We start from the raw sequence: 21,746 nt of genomic DNA on the forward strand, positions 1-21,746 counted from the left end.
AGAGAAGCGACGGCGGCCAGCATCAAGTTACCCACACCACCCACACCGGAACTTATCTACAAAATAAAAGCATCTTATCTAGTCATGTTTTAATACACTATACGAAGTCTACCTTACAAACTTCAGTATAACTCATTCAATGCATTTTGTTTTAAATAAAGCTTATAGACATTCCGTTAACTAAATCATTGTATAGGCCTACCCAGGTTAGTGAATGACCTATCACTTTAGACTCTGAAGTGGTTTCGGGGAAAAAAATGCAAATCAAAATGTTCATCTTATTGCAATTCTTGAAAAGTGTAGGAGGAGGCTGAGATGTAGAATAAAATATTTTTTTACAATGTAGGGCGATATCAACACGTTTGAAACCACCTATCGAAACTCCTGACTACGAACAAATAAAACATAACAAATAAAACAAAATAAAACTTGACATTCACTTACGAAAATGTTATTGTGAAAAACAGCGTCCGGAAGTCATGTATAACACGTGGGTTGGCTTGACATTTCTCTGTGATGACGGATCGGTCAGCCGACATAAACTCCAGAAAAAGCTATGTCTACTTCCAATTAAACCAAAACAAGCTACGCTTTTGACAGACCGCACACACACACACACACACACACACACACACACACACACACACACACACACACACACGTTACATCGTGACCTGCCACCCGAGCGAAGGGGGCCGACATGTGGATCACTCCCGAGGAGGTACTGATCGCCAACGCGCTGTGGGTGAGTGAGAGGGCGAACCCCTTCTTCATCCTCCAGCGGAGAAAGGGCCATGGCAAAGGAGGAGGAATTACAGGTACTGTATATTTACCATGTTTCCTGAAGTCATATTGTACTTTTTTCTATGTTTCCGATGGCCCTTTCTGGTGGTGTCCGAGAGGTCGGTATACTAGTGTTAGTATTGGGATGAATATGCATGGTAACGGTAACAAAAGTACCAGGGTTTTGTGTGTACCGTCGTGTGTTGTTGAGTTGCTGTAACGTTACACACCGACTGACACCCGACGGGTACTTTACTTCTGGGACTTTCAACCACACATTCAGTGCACTTGCATCTTGAAATGCGGCCTGCGGATGTTGTGCGCAAGGATTGCATCGGTCCTAACATGGTTTGTTATTTTGTTGAAGAAGCTGGCCATTTTGACAGAAACATATCGTCAGACGCGCTGACCAATATTCAGACAGACTGAATCTGGAAGACGTAGTGATCACAACAAGCTATGTTGGTTCACAACATGAGTATCATGAGAACAATACGTATATGCTGATTTATTTATTTTTTTGCAATATACACCTCGTTTGAAATCGAAGCGTATGGACTATTCATACATTCATACATCTCCTTAAAAATATAGCTGATGGTGCATTTCTGCTGGGATGTGGTTGAGGCATTGGCCGTATGCTTCTGCACTGAATGTCAACTTGTCACGTGAAACCAGTATAATACAGACTTCAGATGTTTAATCGTTTCTGCTGCTATCAACAAGGGAATAACCTGTTTAATCCACTGCCCATCAGCCCGTCAACAAGAGGCTTTAACGACTGAAGTCAATTTCTCCTAAAAAAAAAAAAACTTTTATTTTTTAGTCCGTGTTAAAATATTGTCCAGAAACTATTATTAATTAAGCCTTGCAAATGATTGCCGCGGATGCCTTAGGCCCAGTGTCTTTCCTTTTACATGACACAGGGAATATTCCAAGCCCCTTGACATGTAACGTTAGTTGAGAATAGTGCGTACTGCGTATCTCAGTGAGGATCTGTTTCCTGATTGTTGGGGAGAATGTACAGAGGAAGTAATTATATGTGAATCATAGAAAAAGCTACTAAGGTACTTACTTATATCATATAATCCAGCTACAATAGACACTCAAAACACACAATGCACGCACACTATACTAAATCACAAACATCCATCCATACAAATATATTATTTACCAGATGAGGCCCATTGAGATCCAGCACCTCTCTACAGGAGAGGCTTGGCCAAGATGGCAGCTGGACATTAGAAAAATTCAAACCTACCAAATAAAACAATAGGACAATGACTGAATTGCTTGACATAACAACACAGGCAAAGACAAGTGAGGCTATGAGCCAACATTGTGGTTTGAGGTGTTTGACTCCCAGGCCAAGGTATACTTTGCTTGATCCCAAATGTCCTCAGCTACTTGTGGTCCATCCTAGAGCAAGAAGCCCATTGGCTAACTACTCATTAATTACATGTATCCTCAAATTGAATGAGTATGTTTCTTTGGAAAATCCAGTTATTACTTTAAATAGTTATCTGATCATTACTTGGTATTTAGTTTTAGAGATGCGATCCGTAAAGTTATAATAGGTAACTATTATAATAATATATAACAATATATAATAAGGTAAGACACTACTTTAGTGATTCGGGATAGATGTTATGTGTTAGATGTATTGCCTAAGGGCACCTCAGCACTTTTTTTTTACCTGTACTACAGTAAATCTGTCTGCATCCCCAGGCCTGCTGGTGGGAACCATGGATGTGGTCCTGGACTCCAGTGCTCGAGTGGCCCCCTACAGGATCCTTCTCCAGACCGGAGACTCCCAGGTGTACTGGAGCATCGCCTGTGGTGGGTCAAGCCAACCTCCAGCAGCCCACGTAGTCAGGCTAACCCCGAGAAGCAGTACAGCTTACATCTACCCGATCTAGCCCCAGCTGACCTCTGACCCAAGCTAATATTTAGTCTGCGCTAACCTCTAGCCCCAGCTGACCTCTAACCCAACCTAACCTCTGGTCCCAGCTAACCTCTGACCCAAGCTTATCTTTAACCCAACCTAACCTCTGGTCCCAGCTAACCTCTGACCCAAGCTTACCTCTAACCCAAGCTAACCCCAGCTAACACCTAGGCCCAGCTAACATCTAGTCCCGGCTAACCTCTCGTAGCTAACGCAGCTGAGCTATCGTCTAGCAATAGTTAACCTCTAGCAGAGTTGGCAGAGTTCTCCATGTCTTTAATAGTCAATGTCATCATGTTTAAATTAGTTTGAGGAACAGTACGAACTATACTATATCAACTACTCAGTCCTGCAGAGGTTTTATCCAGTACTGATTTAACCTGAGAACCCTGCGTCTGTGAACGGGCCAGTGATGTCATGGCCAACAGCTCTCCCTGTTGTGCCGCAGGCGGCTCCAGGAGGGAGATCACCACGCACTGGGAGTGGCTGGAAGCCAACCTTCTGCAGACCCTCTCCATCTTCGACAACGACGAGGACATTTCCACCTTCGTGAAGGGGAAGATCTCTGTACGTTGTCCTTTTAGTCGGCTGGGAAAGCAGTTTTTTCAGCCTGTTTGTTTGTGTCAGCCTGATTGTGTGTGTCTTTCCATCTTAACCATCCCAGTTAAACGTATCCGGTCATCCAATGAGGGTGTCTTCTACAGACCTCATTAAATTAGTTTAGGCCACTGGAGGCAAGGTGCTTTGACCAGCAATGTGCAAGGACAAAACAACTAAACAAACAAAGGAGAGAACACAAATTGAAAAAGTAGCAACACGGTTTGTGTAGTTGCATCTCCACACTTTGTCTTTTCGAGGTCAACCTACCAAATAATCTGTACACATTTGGTTATATACTAACTCATAACTTAGTTAGTTAGTTAGTTAACTGAGTTAAATCTACCAAAAGTCCAGAAAGGTCCCCATTCTCAGGCCTCTAGTTTTATCCTAAATGTAGTATTGTAATATAGTGTATGTATATATATATATCATAGAGTATTTGTAATATTTGCTAGCAGAAGTGTTAACTTTAGCAGTTAACACTTCTGTCTCACTGCTGGTGGTTTGACTTCAGACCAAAGCCTCTGTATGTGGAGTACACGTATTCACAGGGTTAGGTCTGGCCTTAGGTTACCTACAGCTTACAAAACCTTAGGTTTTTAACCCGGAACATTTGGACACCCCTAACCACTGGACTTCACTTCTTCAGGGTATCATCGCAGAGGAAAACAAGAGCAAGCAGGCGCAGGAAGAGGAAGACTCGGGAAAGTTCAGAGAGGCGGAGCTTAAGATGAGGAAGCTGTTTGGAATGCCGGAGGAGGAGAAGCTGGTCAACTACTACTCCTGCAGTTTCTGGAAGGGGCGGGTCCCTCGGCAGGGCTGGCTCTACCTGACTGTCAATCACATTTGTTTCTACTCATTCCTGCTGGGGAAAGAAGGTGTGTGTGTGTGTGTGTGTGTGTGTGTGTGTGTGTGTGTGTGTGTGTGTGTGTGTGTGTGTGTGTGTGTGTGTGTGTGTGTGTGTGTGTGTGTGTGTGTGTGTGTGTGTGTGTGTTAGGCCCTGTCCCAATCCTCCCCCTTCCCCTATATTTGAGCCCTAACCCTAGATGTTGCACGTTCCCGCGAAGGGGTAGGGTGTCCCAATACTTAGGGGAGCAAGGGGGAGTGCCTATTTTCCCTTAAAATCAACCCTTGAACGCTAGCCAGCTCGGGAGCTGACTTGCAACTAAGGGCACTCAAAGCAAGTGTTCTTGTTAAGGGGAGAGAAATTGGACTGGGCCTTATACTTTATAGTTACAGTTCTGATTGTCTACAATATGTAATTCAATTAAATTGTATTTGTATAGCCCTTAATCACAATTACAGTCTCAAAGAGCTTAAAGGTGACATATAATACCACCAGCTGTGAGTGTGATTCGCCGTTACAAGCCGTTTTGAATATCGGCCTCTTCTCTTCTGTATGCTGAGCAACATTTTCTACAGTCCACTGGGTCGGCTGGTAGACTGATCTATCAAGCACACACCTAGATGGACACGCCCAAACATATATTCATGACACGCCCCTAACCCTACCCCCCAGAGGGCAAGAAAAAACTCTGAATTATCAAGGAAGAAATCTTGCGAAGGAACACAGAGTGAGGGATCCCTCCTCCCAGGGATGGTAGGGGGAGCATGGGTGGAATAATTCACATACATGGAAATAATACAAGCAAATTATTTGAATCCTCACATAACCTAGTCTCTTGAAAGCCTTTGGCCACATTTTCCTGCTAACCGATGAAGTCGTGAGCAGATCAGGGTGGAAGGGGCGAGCCGAGGAGTGTCAAGTAGTGAAAAAGACGTGTGGCGCGTGTGACCCTCTCTCCGCAGTCACCCTGATCGTCCAGTGGACCGACGTGACCCGCCTGGAGAAGAACGCCACGCTGCTGTTCCCGGAGAGCGTGCGCGTGTGCACCCGGGACACGGAGCACTTCTTCTCCATGTTCCTCAACATCAACGACACCTTCAAGCTCATGGAGCAGCTGGCCACCATCGCCATGCGGCAGATCCTGGACAACGAGGGCTTCGCCGCCGACCTCTCGCTGCCCAAGCCCCGTAAGACGCTGAAGAATGTCTCGGCGCTCAAGAGGTGGGGCTCCTTTGGGCGTGGCGAACGCCGCCCTGTAACGTGTCGAACTCTGCTCTGAAATGTGTTGAACGCTGCTCTCATTGTGTTGAGTGCGATCCCAATGTGTGAGACGCTGCCAGATATGAGCATCACTTTGAAAAGTGTTGAATGCTACCCTGAATATGTTGACCGGGCTATTCTATATGCTGTTCTATGCTATTCTATACTGCTAGTCTATATATATGTTAAACACAACTCTGATTATGTTGAACGCTACTCTAAATGCATTGAACGCTACTCTCTATGTGTTGAAGATTACTCTATGTGTAGAGCGCTACCCCGTTATATGTCGAACGCTGCACTGAACGCGTTGCACACCATTCTGATTGAGTTGAATGCCTCTCAGATTTTTGTACTCCTCATTATTGGCATGTAGCTCACATTTCAATAAGTCACAGTTAGTCGTGGTTGTGGATGAGAGCATCTCATACATCGTCTCATGGGTGCGCACTATAAACCTCACCTTCCCGCTCTCCAGGGACCTGGACGCGCGGGCCAAGAACGAGCGGTACCGGGCCCTGTTCCGCCTGACCCAGGAGGAGCGCCTGGACGGACACACGGACTGCACGCTCTGGGCCCCCTTCGCCAAGATGCACGTCACCGGTCAGCTCTTCATCTCCAACAACTACATCTGCTTCGCCAGCCGCGAGGAAGACCTCTGCAATCTCATCATACCCCTCCGAGAGGTGGGCTCATGCACGCACACGCACACGCACAAACTCACTTCTGCGTACACAGAGTATGGTAACATGTACGGGAGTGACCTACTTCAAGGGAGCACTGAGTCAATGCGTCACGCTATTTATTTGACATAATGAAGCATGTTGTACTGCATAAAAACAGAAATTCCTAGCGCATGTCCTTCCTTTGGTTCCTCTTTATTCCGGCATAGGATGCTGGTTAGTGTCCAGAGGGACACTGACTAGATTCTTACTGAAGCCTGATGAGGTGTAGGTTTACAAGACGCTGCAGAAAATACACCAAGAAGACACAAAGGTTTTCTAGAGGGTTGCATGCATGGAACGTTCTAGAGTAAATAATCACGGGCCTCTTCCACAGTGTGTTAAGTGCTCACTGTGTTTCCTCATGCAGGTGTCCGTAGTGGAAAAGGCTGACAGCAGCAGCGTCCTGCCCTGTCCGGTCTCCATCAGCACCAAAAACAAGATGAACTTCCTGTTCGCCAACCTAAAGGACAGAGACTTCTTGGTGCAGCGCATCTCTGACTTCCTGCAGCGCACCCCGGACAGGATGTGGAGCGACGCCAATCCCAATGGAGCCCTGGTTTGTCATCCACTTTGCATGGCCAATCACCTTGTTAATTGATTGCATAGTAATGAGCTAGACAGTTATTGTATCATAGTAATGAGCTAGACAGTTATTGTATCATAGTAATGAGCTAGACAGTTATTGTATCATAGTAATGAGCTAGACAGTTATTGTATCATAGTAATGAGCTAGACAGTTATTGTATCATAGTAATGAGCTAGACGGATATTATAACGGGGTTCTGGAGTAGATTCAGATTACAACGGGGTTCTGAAGTAGACTCAGATTATAACGTTGTACTAAGTTAGCCTGTTATAATACCATAGCAATGAACTAAACTGTCATGTCATAAAGAAGACTTCTTATATGATTGTGATGAAGTAGGCTGTTATTATAACATAGTAATGAAGTAGACTGTTATTATAACATAGTAATGAAGTAGACTGTTATTATAACATAGTAATGAAGTAGACTGTTATTATAACATAGTAATGAAGTAGACTGTTACATCATAGTAATGAAGTAGACTGTTATTATAACATAGTAATGAAGTAGACTGTTATTATAACATAGTAATGAAGTAGACTGTTACATCATAGTAATGTACGAAACTAGACTGTAAGTATATCAAAGAGATGAACTAGACTATTATTAGTCATTTTTATTGACGGTAATAAAGTAGTTAGTTCTTGTAATATAAACAAATGACTAAGTGGTTAAAGTAATGAGTGACTCTCCAACAGGGCTCCTCTGGGCTCCCCTCCTCGTCCCCGGGGACAGCCTCCCCGCCCCAGCGCCACTACCACGCGGGCCTGCCCACCGCCTCTCAGGGCCTGCTGCACATCTACCAGCGCGACGACCCCGAGGCCCTGGGGCCCAAAGCCGTGAGTTCAGCTCCAGTGGCTCTCTAGCTCTGTTTGTAAGTCTCCTGCAGTTGAGACCAGCATGTAGTTCCTCTCACGGCCTCTCGTGGTAGTTGGTGGTAGAATGACTCACCATCACATGTTCATGTCCACGGGAAGTTCGTTTTCGTTTTGTTTGTTAAGTACTGCGCTTGAATGCACCTCAGAGTTACTCCCAGGCTAATTTGATTGATTTATGCTATAATTTAGGACATCACTTTTAAGAGTTAACATTTCTCTAAAGCAACTATTTGACTTATTAAGGAGTCTTAGGATAAAAAGAACATTATAAATCAAGACATTATCATGTTCCCAAAGAACCTTCTACCAAATGTCAGCTCTTTCATTGAGGTCTTATTTTAGTATTAGCTAAAGGTTAGCAGCCAGTGCTAGCTAGTGGTTGGCAGTTAACTGTTTGTAACCATTTGTAGTTTTGTGGTACCGTCTTTGCCCCAGATAAGTAATTCTCCAGATGTTCTCCTTTTCTATGTCAACCCTCTAGCTTAAAAAACAGGGTTTTGCCATAAATAACTGTTGTGCGACAATTTTATTTTTGGTTTATAGCCCAATGATTTAAGAAGGAAACAAAGACAGATTGGTTTGTGTGTGTCCAATCACAAGCCGGTCTGACGTAGGCTGACTCAGATTTTGCAACACTCTCTTTCCCTCTCTGTAACACCCTCCTCTCTCTCTCTCTCGCTCTTCCTTCCTTCCTTCCTTCCTTCCGTCCTCCAGGCCAAGGAAAAGATGAAGGAGGAGTCGTGGAAGATCCACTTCTTTGAGTTTGGTCGTGGCGTGTGCATGTACCGGACCTCCAAGACCCGGGAGCTGGTCCTCAACGGGCTCCCAGAGGGCCTGCGGGGCGAGCTCTGGCTCCTCTTCTCAGGTAGAACCGCTGGGGCCTCAGGGCCAACCTCAGCTTCTTCTGTATTCTGTTCAATAATAACTTCTGTGTAAGAAGGAATAGAATTGGAACAAAATTGAACATCACAATTTGTTAAAATAAGCCATAAACTTATATTATATATATTATACCATATTTTGAGATAATGCTTATCGTCTTACATCAAACATTTTTAGTTTTTTTTTACAATTTAGAACATCTAAAATCTGAAAAGCATGAATGAAAATTTGCACGTTCATTCCAGACTCCTTTTTCCTCTCACCCCTCCCAGGTGCGCAGAACGAGATGGCCACCCAGCCCGGTTACTACGGCGACCTGGTGGAGCAGGCGATGGGGCGGTGCTCCCTGGCGACGGAGGAGATAGAGCGGGACCTCCACCGCTCCATGCCAGAGCACCGCGCCTTCCAGAACGAGATGGGCATCGCGGCGCTGCGCCGCGTCCTCACCGCCTACGCACACCGCAACCCGGGCATCGGGTACTGCCAGGTACACACCAGACGGAGCCAGAGAGAACTGGCCAGAAGCTGATTGAACTGGCCAGAGCCAGACGGAACTAGGGACGCACCGATCCGATATTGACATCGGATATCGGTCCGACACTGGCACACATAGCTGGATAGCTTTGAGTCCAATCAAAACTGAGTCCCAGTCAAGGCCGAGTCCAAGTGAGGGAGACCGTCAAGACCGAGACAGAACAAAAAGTATTGACCCGCAGGTTTCCGATATAGTTTTTCCCTGTGTGTTTTCTCTCCAGCCCACGGTCACAAAACGGACAACTAGAATATTGCGAGACCAATGTCTGAGACCGAGACAAGTCTGAGTGCAAATACCAACGAGTCGGAGACAACTCGAGTACTACAGCCCTGCTTCAGAAGCATCCCACCAAAGAGCACCACCGGTTCTGCCAAACAAAAAAAGGGGTCGTTCGATGAAGCAGCTAACCGTGTCCAAGATGTTTAAGTCTGGCTTAATATTGTTCTTATTATTGTTCTTACACATACAAGAATGATCCCACCCTCTTCCACACAGTGAGGCATACAGCCTAATAATATACACATGTATCGGATTCGTACTCGGTAACTGAAAGCCTTCTGTATCGGTATGAGGACCGAGGAAGTCGGTGCATCCCTAGACAGAACCAGAGCGCTCCAAATAGAACCCGACAGAAACAGGTAGAAACAGGTAGAAACAGGTAGAAACAGGTAGAAACAGGTACACAGAAGCTGTTAACCCGGTATTGACCACCCTCGAGTTGAATTGAGGATCCCTCTCTCTCTCCTCCTCCCTGCTCTGTGTCTGTCTGTGTCTCTCTACCAGGCGATGAACATCGTGGCCTCTGTTCTGCTGCTCTACTCTACGGAGGAGCAGGCCTTCTGGCTGCTGGTGGCGCTGTGTGAGAGGATGCTGCCCGACTACTACAACACCAGGGTCGTAGGTCAGCCACCGTGTGTGTGTGTGTGTGTGAGAGGATGCTGCCCGACTACTACAACACCAGGGTCGTAGGTCAGCCACCGTGTGTGTGTGTGTGTGAGAGGATGCTGCCCGACTACTACAACACCAGGGTCGTAGGTCAGCCACCGTGTGTGTGTGTGTGTGAGAGGATGCTGCCCGACTACTACAACACCAGGGTCGTAGGTCAGCCACCGTGTGTGTGTGTGTGTGCATGTAGGTGTGTCTCACCTACATGCTATCTCTTATAATTATGATGTTATATTATACGTTATTTGTAATATGATATATAGGCTTCGTCATTTGCTCCAGAAAGCTGATTAATGACATTAAGGTACATCTGTGTGAAGGTGTAATCCTGCTGTGTGCCTGTAGGGGCGCTGGTGGACCAGGGCCCTGTGTGAAGGTGTAATCCTGCTGTGTGCCTGTAGGGGCGCTGGTGGACCAGGGCGTGTTCGAGGAGTTGACCAAGGCCTGCCTGCCGCTGCTCTACGAGCACATGCAGGAGCTGGGGGTGATCTCCAGCATCTCCCTGTCCTGGTTCCTCACCCTCTTCCTGTCCGTCATGCCCTTCGACAGCGCCGTGCTGCTGGTCGACTGCTTCTTCTTCGAGGGCATAAAGGTCATCTTCCAGGTCAGCATTGCTACTGACTGACTGGCTGGCTGGCTGGCTGCTAGTCTGTCTACCTGAATAACAATCACTGGTTGTCTGTCTGCGTCCATGGAAGCGGTCAGATGTCTGAAGGCTGGTCCGCCGTTATCTCCCCAAGTAAACCCTTTGGTTTCCTCCAGGGTGGTTACAGTATGGCTGACCGGATAGCTTTTACGTAATATATATATAATATATATAGCGTCGTTTTGGGCATTTACAGGGTCATAAAGTGTTTCTGCCAGATTTGAACTGAGCTGCAGGGAGAAAGCGAGCGGGCAATATTAGAGACCTAGAGACAGGGTACAAGCCCCCCATTGGATGTTCTAGACTAACTTTGTGGTCTGTAATCGGTGCTTCTAATCGTCCCCTAGGTTGCGCTGGCCGTCCTGCATGACAACATGGACGCTCTGCTGGCCTGTAATGATGAAGGAGAAGCAATGACCATTCTGGGCAGGTAGGGGCAGCAGAGAGGCACAGCCTCTTGATGACCGCATTAGTTCCCTTTACTCGGTTCATTCACTGTTCACTTGACTGCTTTGCTTGAGCGTGTCGGTTGGCGTAGTCAGCTGACTGCGGTGATGTCACTTCCTACCTCCCTCCCCAGGTATCTGGATAACGTAGTGAACAAGCAGACGGTTTCGTCTCCTATCCCCCACCTCCACGCCCTGCTTACCAGCGGGGACGAACCACCGCCTGAGATCGACGTATTCGACCTCATCAAGTCCTCCTATGAGGTTGGACTTCCCCTCCTCCCTCCTTTGCTTGCTCTCCCGCGCTATTGGCTCATGTCCGCCGAAAGAAGCCAAGTCTTAGCTTCTTTCGAACTCTGCAATATCCCTTCCCTGCCAATGTGCACTTACTTTGAAGTCAAACGTTTTTACCTTTTGTGCCAGCAGAAATGCCCTTTCGTGAGACAATGTGGACGAATATTAAATTATAATGTTTTTAAGAAAGACAAAAACCTGCCTTTATTTTGGCCAATTAGCCATGGTTTACAACTTTATAACTTCAAAATAAATGTAAATTTAAAATATATATATTTTCATGTATTTTTGTTCAGATTTTTGTACTAAATCGTACCGTAACTTCAAAACCGATCAACATACCAAACTGACTTTTGCGTACCATTACACCCCTACTCAGCGTCATGCATGGGATTCGTTCATTCCAGTTCTAAACAAAGGCTTCCTATTAATGAGTTAGCTCAACATTTTCCAGAAATAAGAAAATAAAAATGATTAATAGTTAATAACAACCTGCTGTATCTGCGTGGTCCCCCTAGAGGTCCCTCACTCCTCATTGATGTCTGGTCTCTCCAGTTGATGTTGGCATCTTGCCCATACCTTAGCTGTGTTCGAAATCGTCCCCTATCAAGGATATAGTGCACTATATAGGGTGATATAGTGCACTATATAGGGTGATATAGTGCACTATATAGGGTGCTCGCCATTTTGTAGTGGTGTTCGAATTCTCAGTGGTTAATTTCATTCACTATACAGTGGACAATAAAATACCTAAAATTTGAGTGAACATACGATGTTCCCTAAATGTTACTCCCGTATACCACAATGCAATGTGCTCGTGTTTACTGACGCAAATGACGTTTAGAAATGTTCAGCGTAGTGTCCGAATTCTCGTTTGTTCGTTCCCTATATAGTTGACTATATCATAAACACGATAGTGAGTGAGAGAATAGGGAACGATTTCGAACACAGCTCTTGTCTTGTCTCTAAACAGAAGTTTGGCAGTCTACGCTCGGATGTGATCGAGCAGATGAGATTCAAACAGAGGTTAAAGGTCATCCAGTCGCTGGAGGACACGGCCAAGAGGAGCGTGGTGAGTGATTCAGCGGTATGAACACTGAGCCACACGGATGGTCCTAGTGCCAGAGGGAAAGTACTGGAGCACTTTTTCTCATCTACCGTTTTCAGATCGAATATTTTGACTTTATACTTTTACTCCAGTGCATTCCAATGCAAATTGCAAAAAAATCTTCTTTGTCAAATTTAATTTGAATGAACTTAATTTGTATTCCTATTTAAAGATGATTTTTTTTAATTTAAATGCTTATTCATACATAAGAGACCAACTCAATTTTGTCAATATCCATTACACCAAACCAAACCATTTAGCTTTTGGCTGGACTGAAGACTGTGATGGAAAAATCTACATGTTGTTTGTTTTTATAACTTAGGCCTTGTTCTTTCCATTTGCGTATTGTCTTGCCATCCTGCCTTTCCCCAGAGTCGACTATTCACTGACCTTTGTGCTTGATTCAGCCACCTCACAAGTGAGCGATGTCGTCAAAATGTTATCCCAGGTGCTCTGGTCAGCTGTCCCACCTTCCTCCTCAGAATCAATGCTCTCGTGCTGTGGTCAGTGGTCCCACCTTCCCTTCTCTATGGGTCGCCGGCCTACCTTCCTTAGAGTCAACCAATAGTGTTAACCTTCGTACTTGGGTAAACGGGTCACAAAGGAGAAGACATCCTCTTAGGCACTCTTCTACTTGATAAGAACACAGGCAACTCTGTGTTTTGGGCAAACATCACTTGATTTGATTATTGACATCTGCAATGTGGGGAGGACCTGAAACGGTATAAAAAATATAGACTGTCAAACTGTATTCTGGACTCACTCTGCTAGAGAGGAGTCTAATGTATGCATGCATTAAACCTAGGACAATTGCTTTCCAATGTATTGTGTGCTTTTTTGCAGTGGGAAATCTCATCTGGCCCAGACGCAATATCTGTTAAAGGGAGATAGTACTGATAGTACTGTGACTAGTTGTGATACTGAAGGCAGGGTGGCCTCTCTCTGCTCCACAGGTGCGAGCCATGATGACGGAGTCTGCCTTCAGCATCAGTGAGCTGGAGGAGCTCTACTGCCTCTTCAAGGTGAGGGCGTCACGCCACGCTCGCACGGCGAGGGCCAGCCGCTCCCCTCAGCCCACTGTCATCATTTTATTGACCTTTATTTTACCAAGTTAGTCTCTTGAGATTATAAATCTGTTATTCATGAGTGACCTGGCCAAGAGGCGCAGCAGTGCATGAAACATTAAGACACAACATAAAGAACTCCCATCAGTTATAGTTACAGTCAGCTATAGTACAGCATGTACAGTACAGTCAGCTATAGTACAGAATGTACAGTACAGTCAGCTATAGTACAGAATGCAGTTGCCATCACACTAGTACGTCATCCCTGACATGATCTACCAAAATGCTTTATCCACATTTAACACTTGTAAACCGTACTTTTTCAGACACTTTAAGAACCGTTGAGCTGTACTTGTATGTTTTCGATGTTACTGAAACCTACATATATCGTACAATATCTGGACGCTTTCTCCTTTTACTCAACTGCATGTTTGCCGAAAACGTCTATACTTCTATACTGCCTACACTTCCTGCCATTTGTAAAACGGTTGTTGTTGTCATCGTTCACCATCATGGAATGGTTAACTTAAAATGAACCAATTGAATGCATGCACACAGCGGTCTCTGCAGCAGAGTAAGCCCCGGACACAGTTGCGTCCTCTCACAGTTTAACCCCAGAAGGCTGTTGTTCTTTGGTGGAAGCGGGCTCGGTAACACTCATTGTCTGGCTAGACAACACAGGAGAAAGAAAACAAAACGCACCGCTCAAAAGTGAACGACACGCGGGTTTTCCCTCCCGCTGAAGCGAGGCGTACTTGTGACGGACCGTTCCCCCCCCCCCCCCCCCCTCTGCGGCGTTCCTGTGCAGGCCAAGCACATCATGAGCTGCTACTGGGGGGCGTGTGGCTCGGCGGCGGCGGACCGCCATGACCCCAGCCTGCCCTACCTGGAGCAGTACCGCATCGACCTGGGCCACTTCTGCCAGCTCTTCGGGGCGCTGGCGCCGTGGGTGTGCGGCGTCCACACGCCCATCCTGGCCGCGCGACTCTTCCGCCTGCTGGACCGCAACAAGGACGGCCTGGTCAACTTCAAGGAGTTTGTCACCGGGCTGAGTGAGTCAAACGGTCACGGGGTTTAAGATCAGGTTTAGTGGCCGGGTTACTGTAGGTCGCTGAGGACGGAAACCAAACCCCTACCTGCTCCTTCATGGCGTTTCTGAACGCATGCTAAAGCATGCGTTCAGAAACGCCATGAAGGAGCAGGTAGGGGTTTGGTTTCCGTCCTCAGCGATGCCCTCAGCGAGGTTGAGGACATTCCTGGGTCTGACCCCGGGTGGTGAGAGGTGGGAGTGGGAACAGCCTATCGTCACTGCATCATACGGCCTCCCTGTGACTGTATGACTGCAGCCAGTGTGGTGGTGTTGTAGGGCTGGATTCTGTATTCTGTTGGGTATCGATATAGTGCGTACCTCCCAGGGGAACGTGAGCAGCTTTCAAGGGATTTTGGTGAAGATTCAGATTTTGCTTGTCAAACAAGCACTGCGCCACGAGGCTACAGGATGATGGTACAAATGAAATGAAGGGGAAACACTGGGGAATAAAACGTGTGTCTGGCACTACAGGTGGGATGTACCACGGAGACATGACGGAGAAACTGAAGCTTCTGTACAAACTTCACCTGAGCCCAGGTGAGCAGCACCAGCCCGCTGTGACACGACGTAGCAGCGAACGTAATGTAGCATATAATGTCTACCTCAACCGCCAACAAGGTTTACATTTCTATTTGCATCTATAAGTCATCTCATATTGTGGCTACAAACCATTTTTCCGTATATTTGTAGGATTATGTCATAAAATGTTCTAGTACTGTGACATTGGAATTTCCCATCTGGGATTCATTCATTAATAAAGTACCATCCTATATTATCTTGAACCTTGTACCAAAGGGACTTGTATATCAGTCATAGGTCCACACGCACACACACACACACACACACACACACACACGCGCACGTGAATGCACACACGCAGGATCACACCTGTTCTGTGTTTCTACTCTGAGCAGGCAGAAATGAGTCAGACTTTGTCAGCTTCCTTTGGAGTAACCTGTTTCTTGTTGTGACTGTCTCTCCTGTATCATGATGATGGTTGATCGTCATGGTGATATCTTTATGTCAGTGTTGTGTCCTGAAGAAGCGGAGTCTGCCCTGGAGGCTACACAGTTCTTCACCGATGACAGATCCTCTGGTACACACACTCACACACGCTAGCACACACACGCTACCACATGCACACATGCTGGCACACACACTAATGCACACTAATGCACACACACACCAAGTATGTACTTGTTAACCTAACAAACTGACTGATGGTTTTTTTGAAGGCATTAGCTTAGATATGGTTAAGTTGAGGTTTTACGTGAGAGATGGTGAAATGTTGGTATTGGTGATGGTTTAGTATAGGCTTACGGTTAGGGTTAGGTTCGGTCAAGGATCTGAGGCAGGTGAGAAAAGTTAGCAGAAAGGTGCAATTCATATTCTCCAACCATTTATACCGCTTGTGGGCTTCCATACTTCCGTACTTCCTGTGTGTGGCGAAGGGCTGTCCTCCACTTCCTCCTCCTGGCATGGTGCCGTGAATGCAGACTCTCCAATTCTTCACGTTATGCACAATAACTTTCCCTTCCTTCCTATTCTTGGACAAACTTACACACACACTTCCCATCCCTCTCTCTTTCTCTTTCTCTTTCTCTGTCCAACACACACTTACTGTGTTTTCCTTTCTCTTCTCCACCTCGCCTCCCATTTTCCATCTTTTGTGCGTCTAGAATTTCCTCTCCTGTCTGACGTGGACTTCCTGGGGGGGCAGGAAGTGAGCTCAGGTATTGTTGTGCCTGTGGCGTCCACACGGTCTGCTCTCTAACTAAAGGATGCACACTTTCTCTTGCACTGCTAACTCCTAGTGTGTGTGTGTGTGTGTGTGTGTGTGTGTGTGTGTGTGTGTGTGTGTGTGTGTGTGTGTGTGTGTGTGTGTGTGTGTGTGTGTGTGTGTGTGTGTGTGTGGATTGATAGGATATTGTTGCTGGTCTGTAGTGGTTGGTGATGTGGGGGCGATCTGATTGGCTGCTTGTCTTTCAGCAGAGGACGATCTGAAGGAAGCTGCTGATGGAGTTGGAGACAATGAAGACAAAAAAGGTAAAGAGGGACATAACCCGCTGAGTAGTAGTTTTTTGTACAACTCCTCCCTTCACTCCTGCGGGAACCATACCGAGCCTCAACCTGTGTGTGTGTGTGTGTGTGTGTGTGTGTGTGTGTGTGTGTGTGTGTGTGTGTGTGTGTGTGTGTGTGTGTGTGTGTGTGTGTGTGTGTGTGTGTGTGTGTGTGTGTGTGTGTGTGTGTGTGTGTGTGTCTCAGAGGACAAGGTGAAGGACTATAAGTACTACCTGAGGATGTGGGCCAAGGAGAAGGAGCCAGAGAAGGAGACCATCAAGGACCTGCCCAGGATGAGCCAGGTGGGTCCAGCGCTCTGCGTCAGCGCCGATGGACGTGTGGTGGAGTCCCACCAGCCTACGGCTGTGGGCTGTCGGCGTGTTCAGCAGCTCAACAGACCATACTCAACCCACACGCACATTTCCTAAACCTCTTAAGCTTGGTTTAGACTTCTGCGTACGGCGTGTTTTCAAAGATCCGGATCTGGGCAGAGCTGCCTGTATTTATACATCCACGTCACGCGGACACAGAGGGGAGAATGTACGTTGAACCGACTCGCTAATCCAGAAAGAGAAGAATCCGATGGAGTCTGCTCCTTTGCAACTATGTTGAAAGGCAATACATGCATGTATTTAAATCTCATGTGCCCTGACCTGTCAGCAATCAGTTGACACAAACCTATGGGAGGACCTCCCTGTAAGGCAAAGTGACAGGGTGATAGAAGAAGCATAGAAACGCTGAAATGCCACCGGTGTTAAAGGAATAGGTACGATCTAAAGCTGTTTTTGGGGAGGGGGAGAATTGTTAAAAATGGCTTATCCTTCCGTCAGCTATTGGCGAGTGAAATTGAACAGTTTAAATCTTCCAATAGTTTGGAGTGGGCTGCGCCGGCCTCTGACGAGCCAGTTCACATTTTCAGCCGCTCTCAAATCATTTCTGACAAATCATTTCTTTGTGGATTTGGCCGGGGGTCCATCGTTCCTGTCAATGCGTGGAATGCAACACTTTGCAATGGCGGAGAAACGTAGCGAGGGAGGGAGCAGACGGGGAGGGGACGCTTTCTGAGTGTTTAGTTTTCAAATCTTGCTCTTTTCTGCCCTCATTTTACAACTGCTGACACTTAGCTTCATCACCTTTAACCTAGGAAATGGTTTGCAGGCCTCACTGACATGAGGTGTGTGTGTGTGTGTGTGTGTGTGTGTGTGTGTGTGTGTGTGTGTGTGTGTGTGTGTGTGTGTGTGTGTGTGTGTGTGTGTGTGTGTGTGTGTGTGTGTGTGTGTGTGTGTGTGTGCAGGAGCACTTCATTGAGCTGTGTAAGACCCTCTACAACATGTTCAGCGAGGAGGGCCGTGAGCAGGAGCTGTACCACTCCATCGCCACCGTGGCCAGCCTGCTGCTCCGCATCGGGGAGGTGGCCAAGAGGTTCACCAACCACGCCGCAAAGCACGCCCCGCCCCCGGCCCCCGAGCCCCTCCCCGCCGCCGCCCGGCCCGAGGGGGAGGAGGGCTGTGGGGAGGGCCCTTCAGGACAGGCCCAGGATCTCTGCAAGGCCCTGGCCGACGCCCAGCTGGACTGTCTGCCGCCGCCGCCGGGCTCGGACGAGGACGGCCGGGACGACACGTCCGTCTCCTCCTACTCCATGGTGAGCACCTGCTCGCTGCAGTGTGACGACATCACAGACGACACCGTCCTGATTGGCTGCGGCGAGCAGAGGCGGGGCAGTGTGGTGGACAGCGATTGGTCCATCACCTTTGAGCAGATGTTGGCGTCGGTGCTGACGGAGCCCCCCCTGGTGGACTACTTTGAGAAGAAGGGGGACATTCAGGCCCGGATGGCCGCCTGCAAGGCCCAGAGGAACGTCGAGCGGCAGACCAGCTCGTCCAGCGACCACGAGCCGGCCCAGAACTCCGTGTGAGCCCTCGTGTGGTCGCCGCCAGTACAGCAGACACTGCTCAGTGCCGGTCCTAGTCCCGCCCCTTCCTCTGGGCCCAGGAAGTGGAGATGGTCAGGCTGTGTTTGTGTTGGCAGGCCTGTCTAGTTGTCGTGTACGGTACTGTATCATCACAACATTCCTCCTGCCTTATGAGACCGTGTACGCGACACTCACCTCAGTGTTAAAATAGAGGGAGTCCTTTTTTATTGCCATTTCAGAGTATTCAATTAGTCAGTTATTTCTTTTATTTTTTTGCCTTGTTTTCTCTTTCCATGCACCTCACCTGTCTTCACTGTTATAAATGTGTCCCATGGCATTTCTTTTACAAAGCAGTACCTGTCATTTTATTTGGATTATTTCAAATGATAAAGCTGTATGGCTCCTCCTACAACATTGTGTCGTTAGGTATATTTAGTTCTCAGCGTGGAGGATTCATTCATTGTTACTGTTGACCTCCGGTACGTCGTTTGGTTTACCTTTTTGAGTCACACCGTCTGGTCCCTCCCTTCTCTACGCTCTAAACTCGCTGTTTGCACAAATGATCCTGAGGGAGGAATAGACTTCAGGCTTAATCTATGTTTAACAGAGGCCGCTGTTGTAAGGAACTCTAGTGGGACTATGCAGACGTTCTTCCTCTTTAACCGTTAAAGACGGAGGAGCCATGTGTGATTATGAAGCTGTTCATCCACAGAATCAACCCATCACATGCTAGTGGCCAAACTATAGTTTTATTTACATGTGTTTACTTCAACTTAACCCAGCTATGAACTTTGCAGGTTAACTGAACCCAAGCTGATTCAGCACAGTGTTAAACCAGTTCTTCACCACTGCATAATGAAAGACTATTGCTTTATGTTAATATCGCTCTACAAGATTTATCGTTGCCTGCCTACTTCTAATATCTTCAAAGTAACAACATTCTAATTTCAGACAGAATCTCCTAAATGTGAAACTGTTATTCTGTCAGCTATTTGCCTTCTTTATTGTTTTAATGGCATCGTTGCAACGTTTATTTGTGCTGTTGATCTGTGTAATTATACAATTTTTGCTCTAAATACCCAATTTATTTATTCTGATTATTTAACCAGCTTTTAAATGTCTCTTGATCAACTCTATATTATAATATGAAATAAATGATGACTTAATCACCTTCCTTTTTTGTTGTGTTTGACAAAAGTAATTTGTAACTGACATATTCACATGTGTAGATCTGTCGCCCATTGGTTCTCAAACTGTGGTACGCGTACCACTAGTGGCAGCGTGCACCGTTTAGTGGGACGCAGGGGAATCTCAAAATACTACACATGGACGAACGGAACGGAACTACATTAACCCTGGGATCATTAAAATGGGGTTTCAAATAATTAAAATTTTTGCCTTTCCTGTAAATTGTTTGTCTCTCAGCCTGTTTCGTAGTCGGCTTGTAGCACACGCAAACATCCACGATTACAGGTTAAACTGATGGCAAGATATAAGCGCTAAGATTATAAATGGTTCAAAATCACTGCGGTCGTGGCTCCTACTATTTGGAAGAGTGTATACGGGAGGAGAATATTTGAGCAGAACTGGAGAAAACGAAAGTGGACGACAGTGAACCGAGTGATGATCAATGAATCCATGAAACCATTGCATCTCAAACGACATCTTACAACCAAGCATGCAGTGATGAAAGACAAATCAGTAGATTTTTCCTAAGAAAGCGTGACGTATATATGATATAGCCTATAACAATCATATTTATATATTATATTGATTAATCATTTTAGTGGCAGTGTAATAAGAAATAACTACTGTTTAAGCTTGACATTGTGTTTCTAGGTCAAATATTGACGTTGTTTAGCCTATATTAAGAATATTTTATGTCATATTCTAATAAAGCTAAACATTTGTAAATCATTTTTTTAAAATAGGAATGGTTTGTTGTAAGCCTTATGGAAAAATCTATGCTTGGAGAAGTCTCACAAGCCCTCCTAGACAGAGTACCGCGAAAAAAAGTCTGCAATCATTTGTCTGCCCAATTAAGGGTTTACCACATAAGTACCACAACAATTGCATCTAACAACGTCTAATGCCAACACTGCCTTATTTATTTAAGATATTTCATCTCATACAGATTTTCTTAACCTGACATAAAAAATGACTTTTGGTGTCGAAGTCAACCTGAACCTGCTTGCCCCTTCTCGTTACCAGCATTGCTTTGCAGTGAAAGACAAACTTTATATCCATGTTATGACTCATTCTGAAAGCCTATCTAACTATATTTTTGTCTTGTCTCCTTCTCAGAATGTCTGTCCCAACTGCCAGCAGTGCCCCATTGCTCCAGGCAGAAATGAATCTGCGCTACGCTCCTTCAACAGAAAGAAAATAATATTTCAAACTGCCCGCCCAACCCCGCTGCCTGCTACAGCGGGGCTCTGACAGACAATCCTGGGCAACAATCCTTTTCTCCTCCATGTCGCGGTTCCCAATTCCTTCTCAACCAACCCGACGGCGCAGTCTATTCTTTTCACCAAATGGGAGCTTTATGCAAGCTTGCGTTATTGTGTTGCGTGTTATGTGCTATAACACCAACAGCAGAAAGGTTATCCAAATAACACTTGCGTTACAGTGTGTGTATTCACACACACACACACACACACACACACACACACACACACACACACACGTGACGCTCACACGGTCCTAGCTCATTGTCTCGTTGGCGGGCCAAATTCTCTGGGCGGGGCAAGCAGAGAAAGGGGAGGTAACCAGGCCCCATATGACGACATATGGGGCCAGAAGCCACATCAAAGCGTTTCAGCGATCCTTTTTTCAAAGGCGGAGCAAGATACCTACTTCTCAGTTTACACCTAATGCAATTTTTAGCTACTGGGGGACCATAGGGAGGCTAGGGGAACTCAACTTAATGTTAGAAAACCTCATAAAGTGACATTTTCATGCCATGGGACCTTTAAGTTTGCAACAACATCAGAAGTGGCTTCTAGCTAGTGAGAGAGTTAGCTCAGGCAGTCGTTAAAATACCTCCAGCAGCAGCAGTGCTTCAGATCTCACCCTCGTGGCTTGAGTCCATGCAGCACGAACGTTTCACAGACGTACCGATCTGTATATCCATGCGGCA

At 46.3% G+C, this 21,746-nt stretch overlaps 1 protein-coding gene across 4 annotated transcripts; it reads left to right on the top strand.

Moving 5' to 3' along the window:
- Positions 1-532: 532 nt before the first annotated feature.
- Positions 533-19,760, top strand: tbc1d9b (TBC1 domain family member 9b). Of its 4 annotated transcripts, XM_084469663.1 has the most exons (23): positions 533-818; positions 2,512-2,622; positions 3,177-3,295; positions 3,978-4,206; positions 5,138-5,396; positions 5,914-6,121; positions 6,528-6,716; positions 7,445-7,585; positions 8,339-8,489; positions 8,779-8,993; positions 9,825-9,942; positions 10,388-10,590; positions 10,980-11,062; positions 11,213-11,342; positions 12,346-12,444; positions 13,434-13,502; positions 14,353-14,596; positions 15,106-15,171; positions 15,662-15,730; positions 16,314-16,367; positions 16,624-16,680; positions 16,900-16,997; positions 17,990-19,760. In XM_084469663.1, exons 1-23 carry the CDS (start codon positions 701-703, stop codon positions 18,608-18,610), a joined length of 3,651 nt encoding a protein of 1,216 aa, XP_084325789.1. In that variant the 5' UTR covers positions 533-700; the 3' UTR covers positions 18,611-19,760. The 4 variants fall into 4 exon arrangements, with proteins under 4 accessions (XP_084325789.1, XP_084325790.1, XP_084325791.1 ...); XM_084469664.1 differs by lacking the exon at positions 16,314-16,367; XM_084469665.1 differs by lacking the exon at positions 16,314-16,367 and having other exon boundaries at positions 16,627-16,680.
- The last annotated feature ends 1,986 nt before the right edge of the window (positions 19,761-21,746 follow it).

Source organism: Micromesistius poutassou, assembly GCF_964030765.1.
Source record: "Micromesistius poutassou genome assembly, chromosome: 6".
NCBI lineage: Eukaryota > Metazoa > Chordata > Actinopteri > Gadiformes > Gadidae > Micromesistius > Micromesistius poutassou.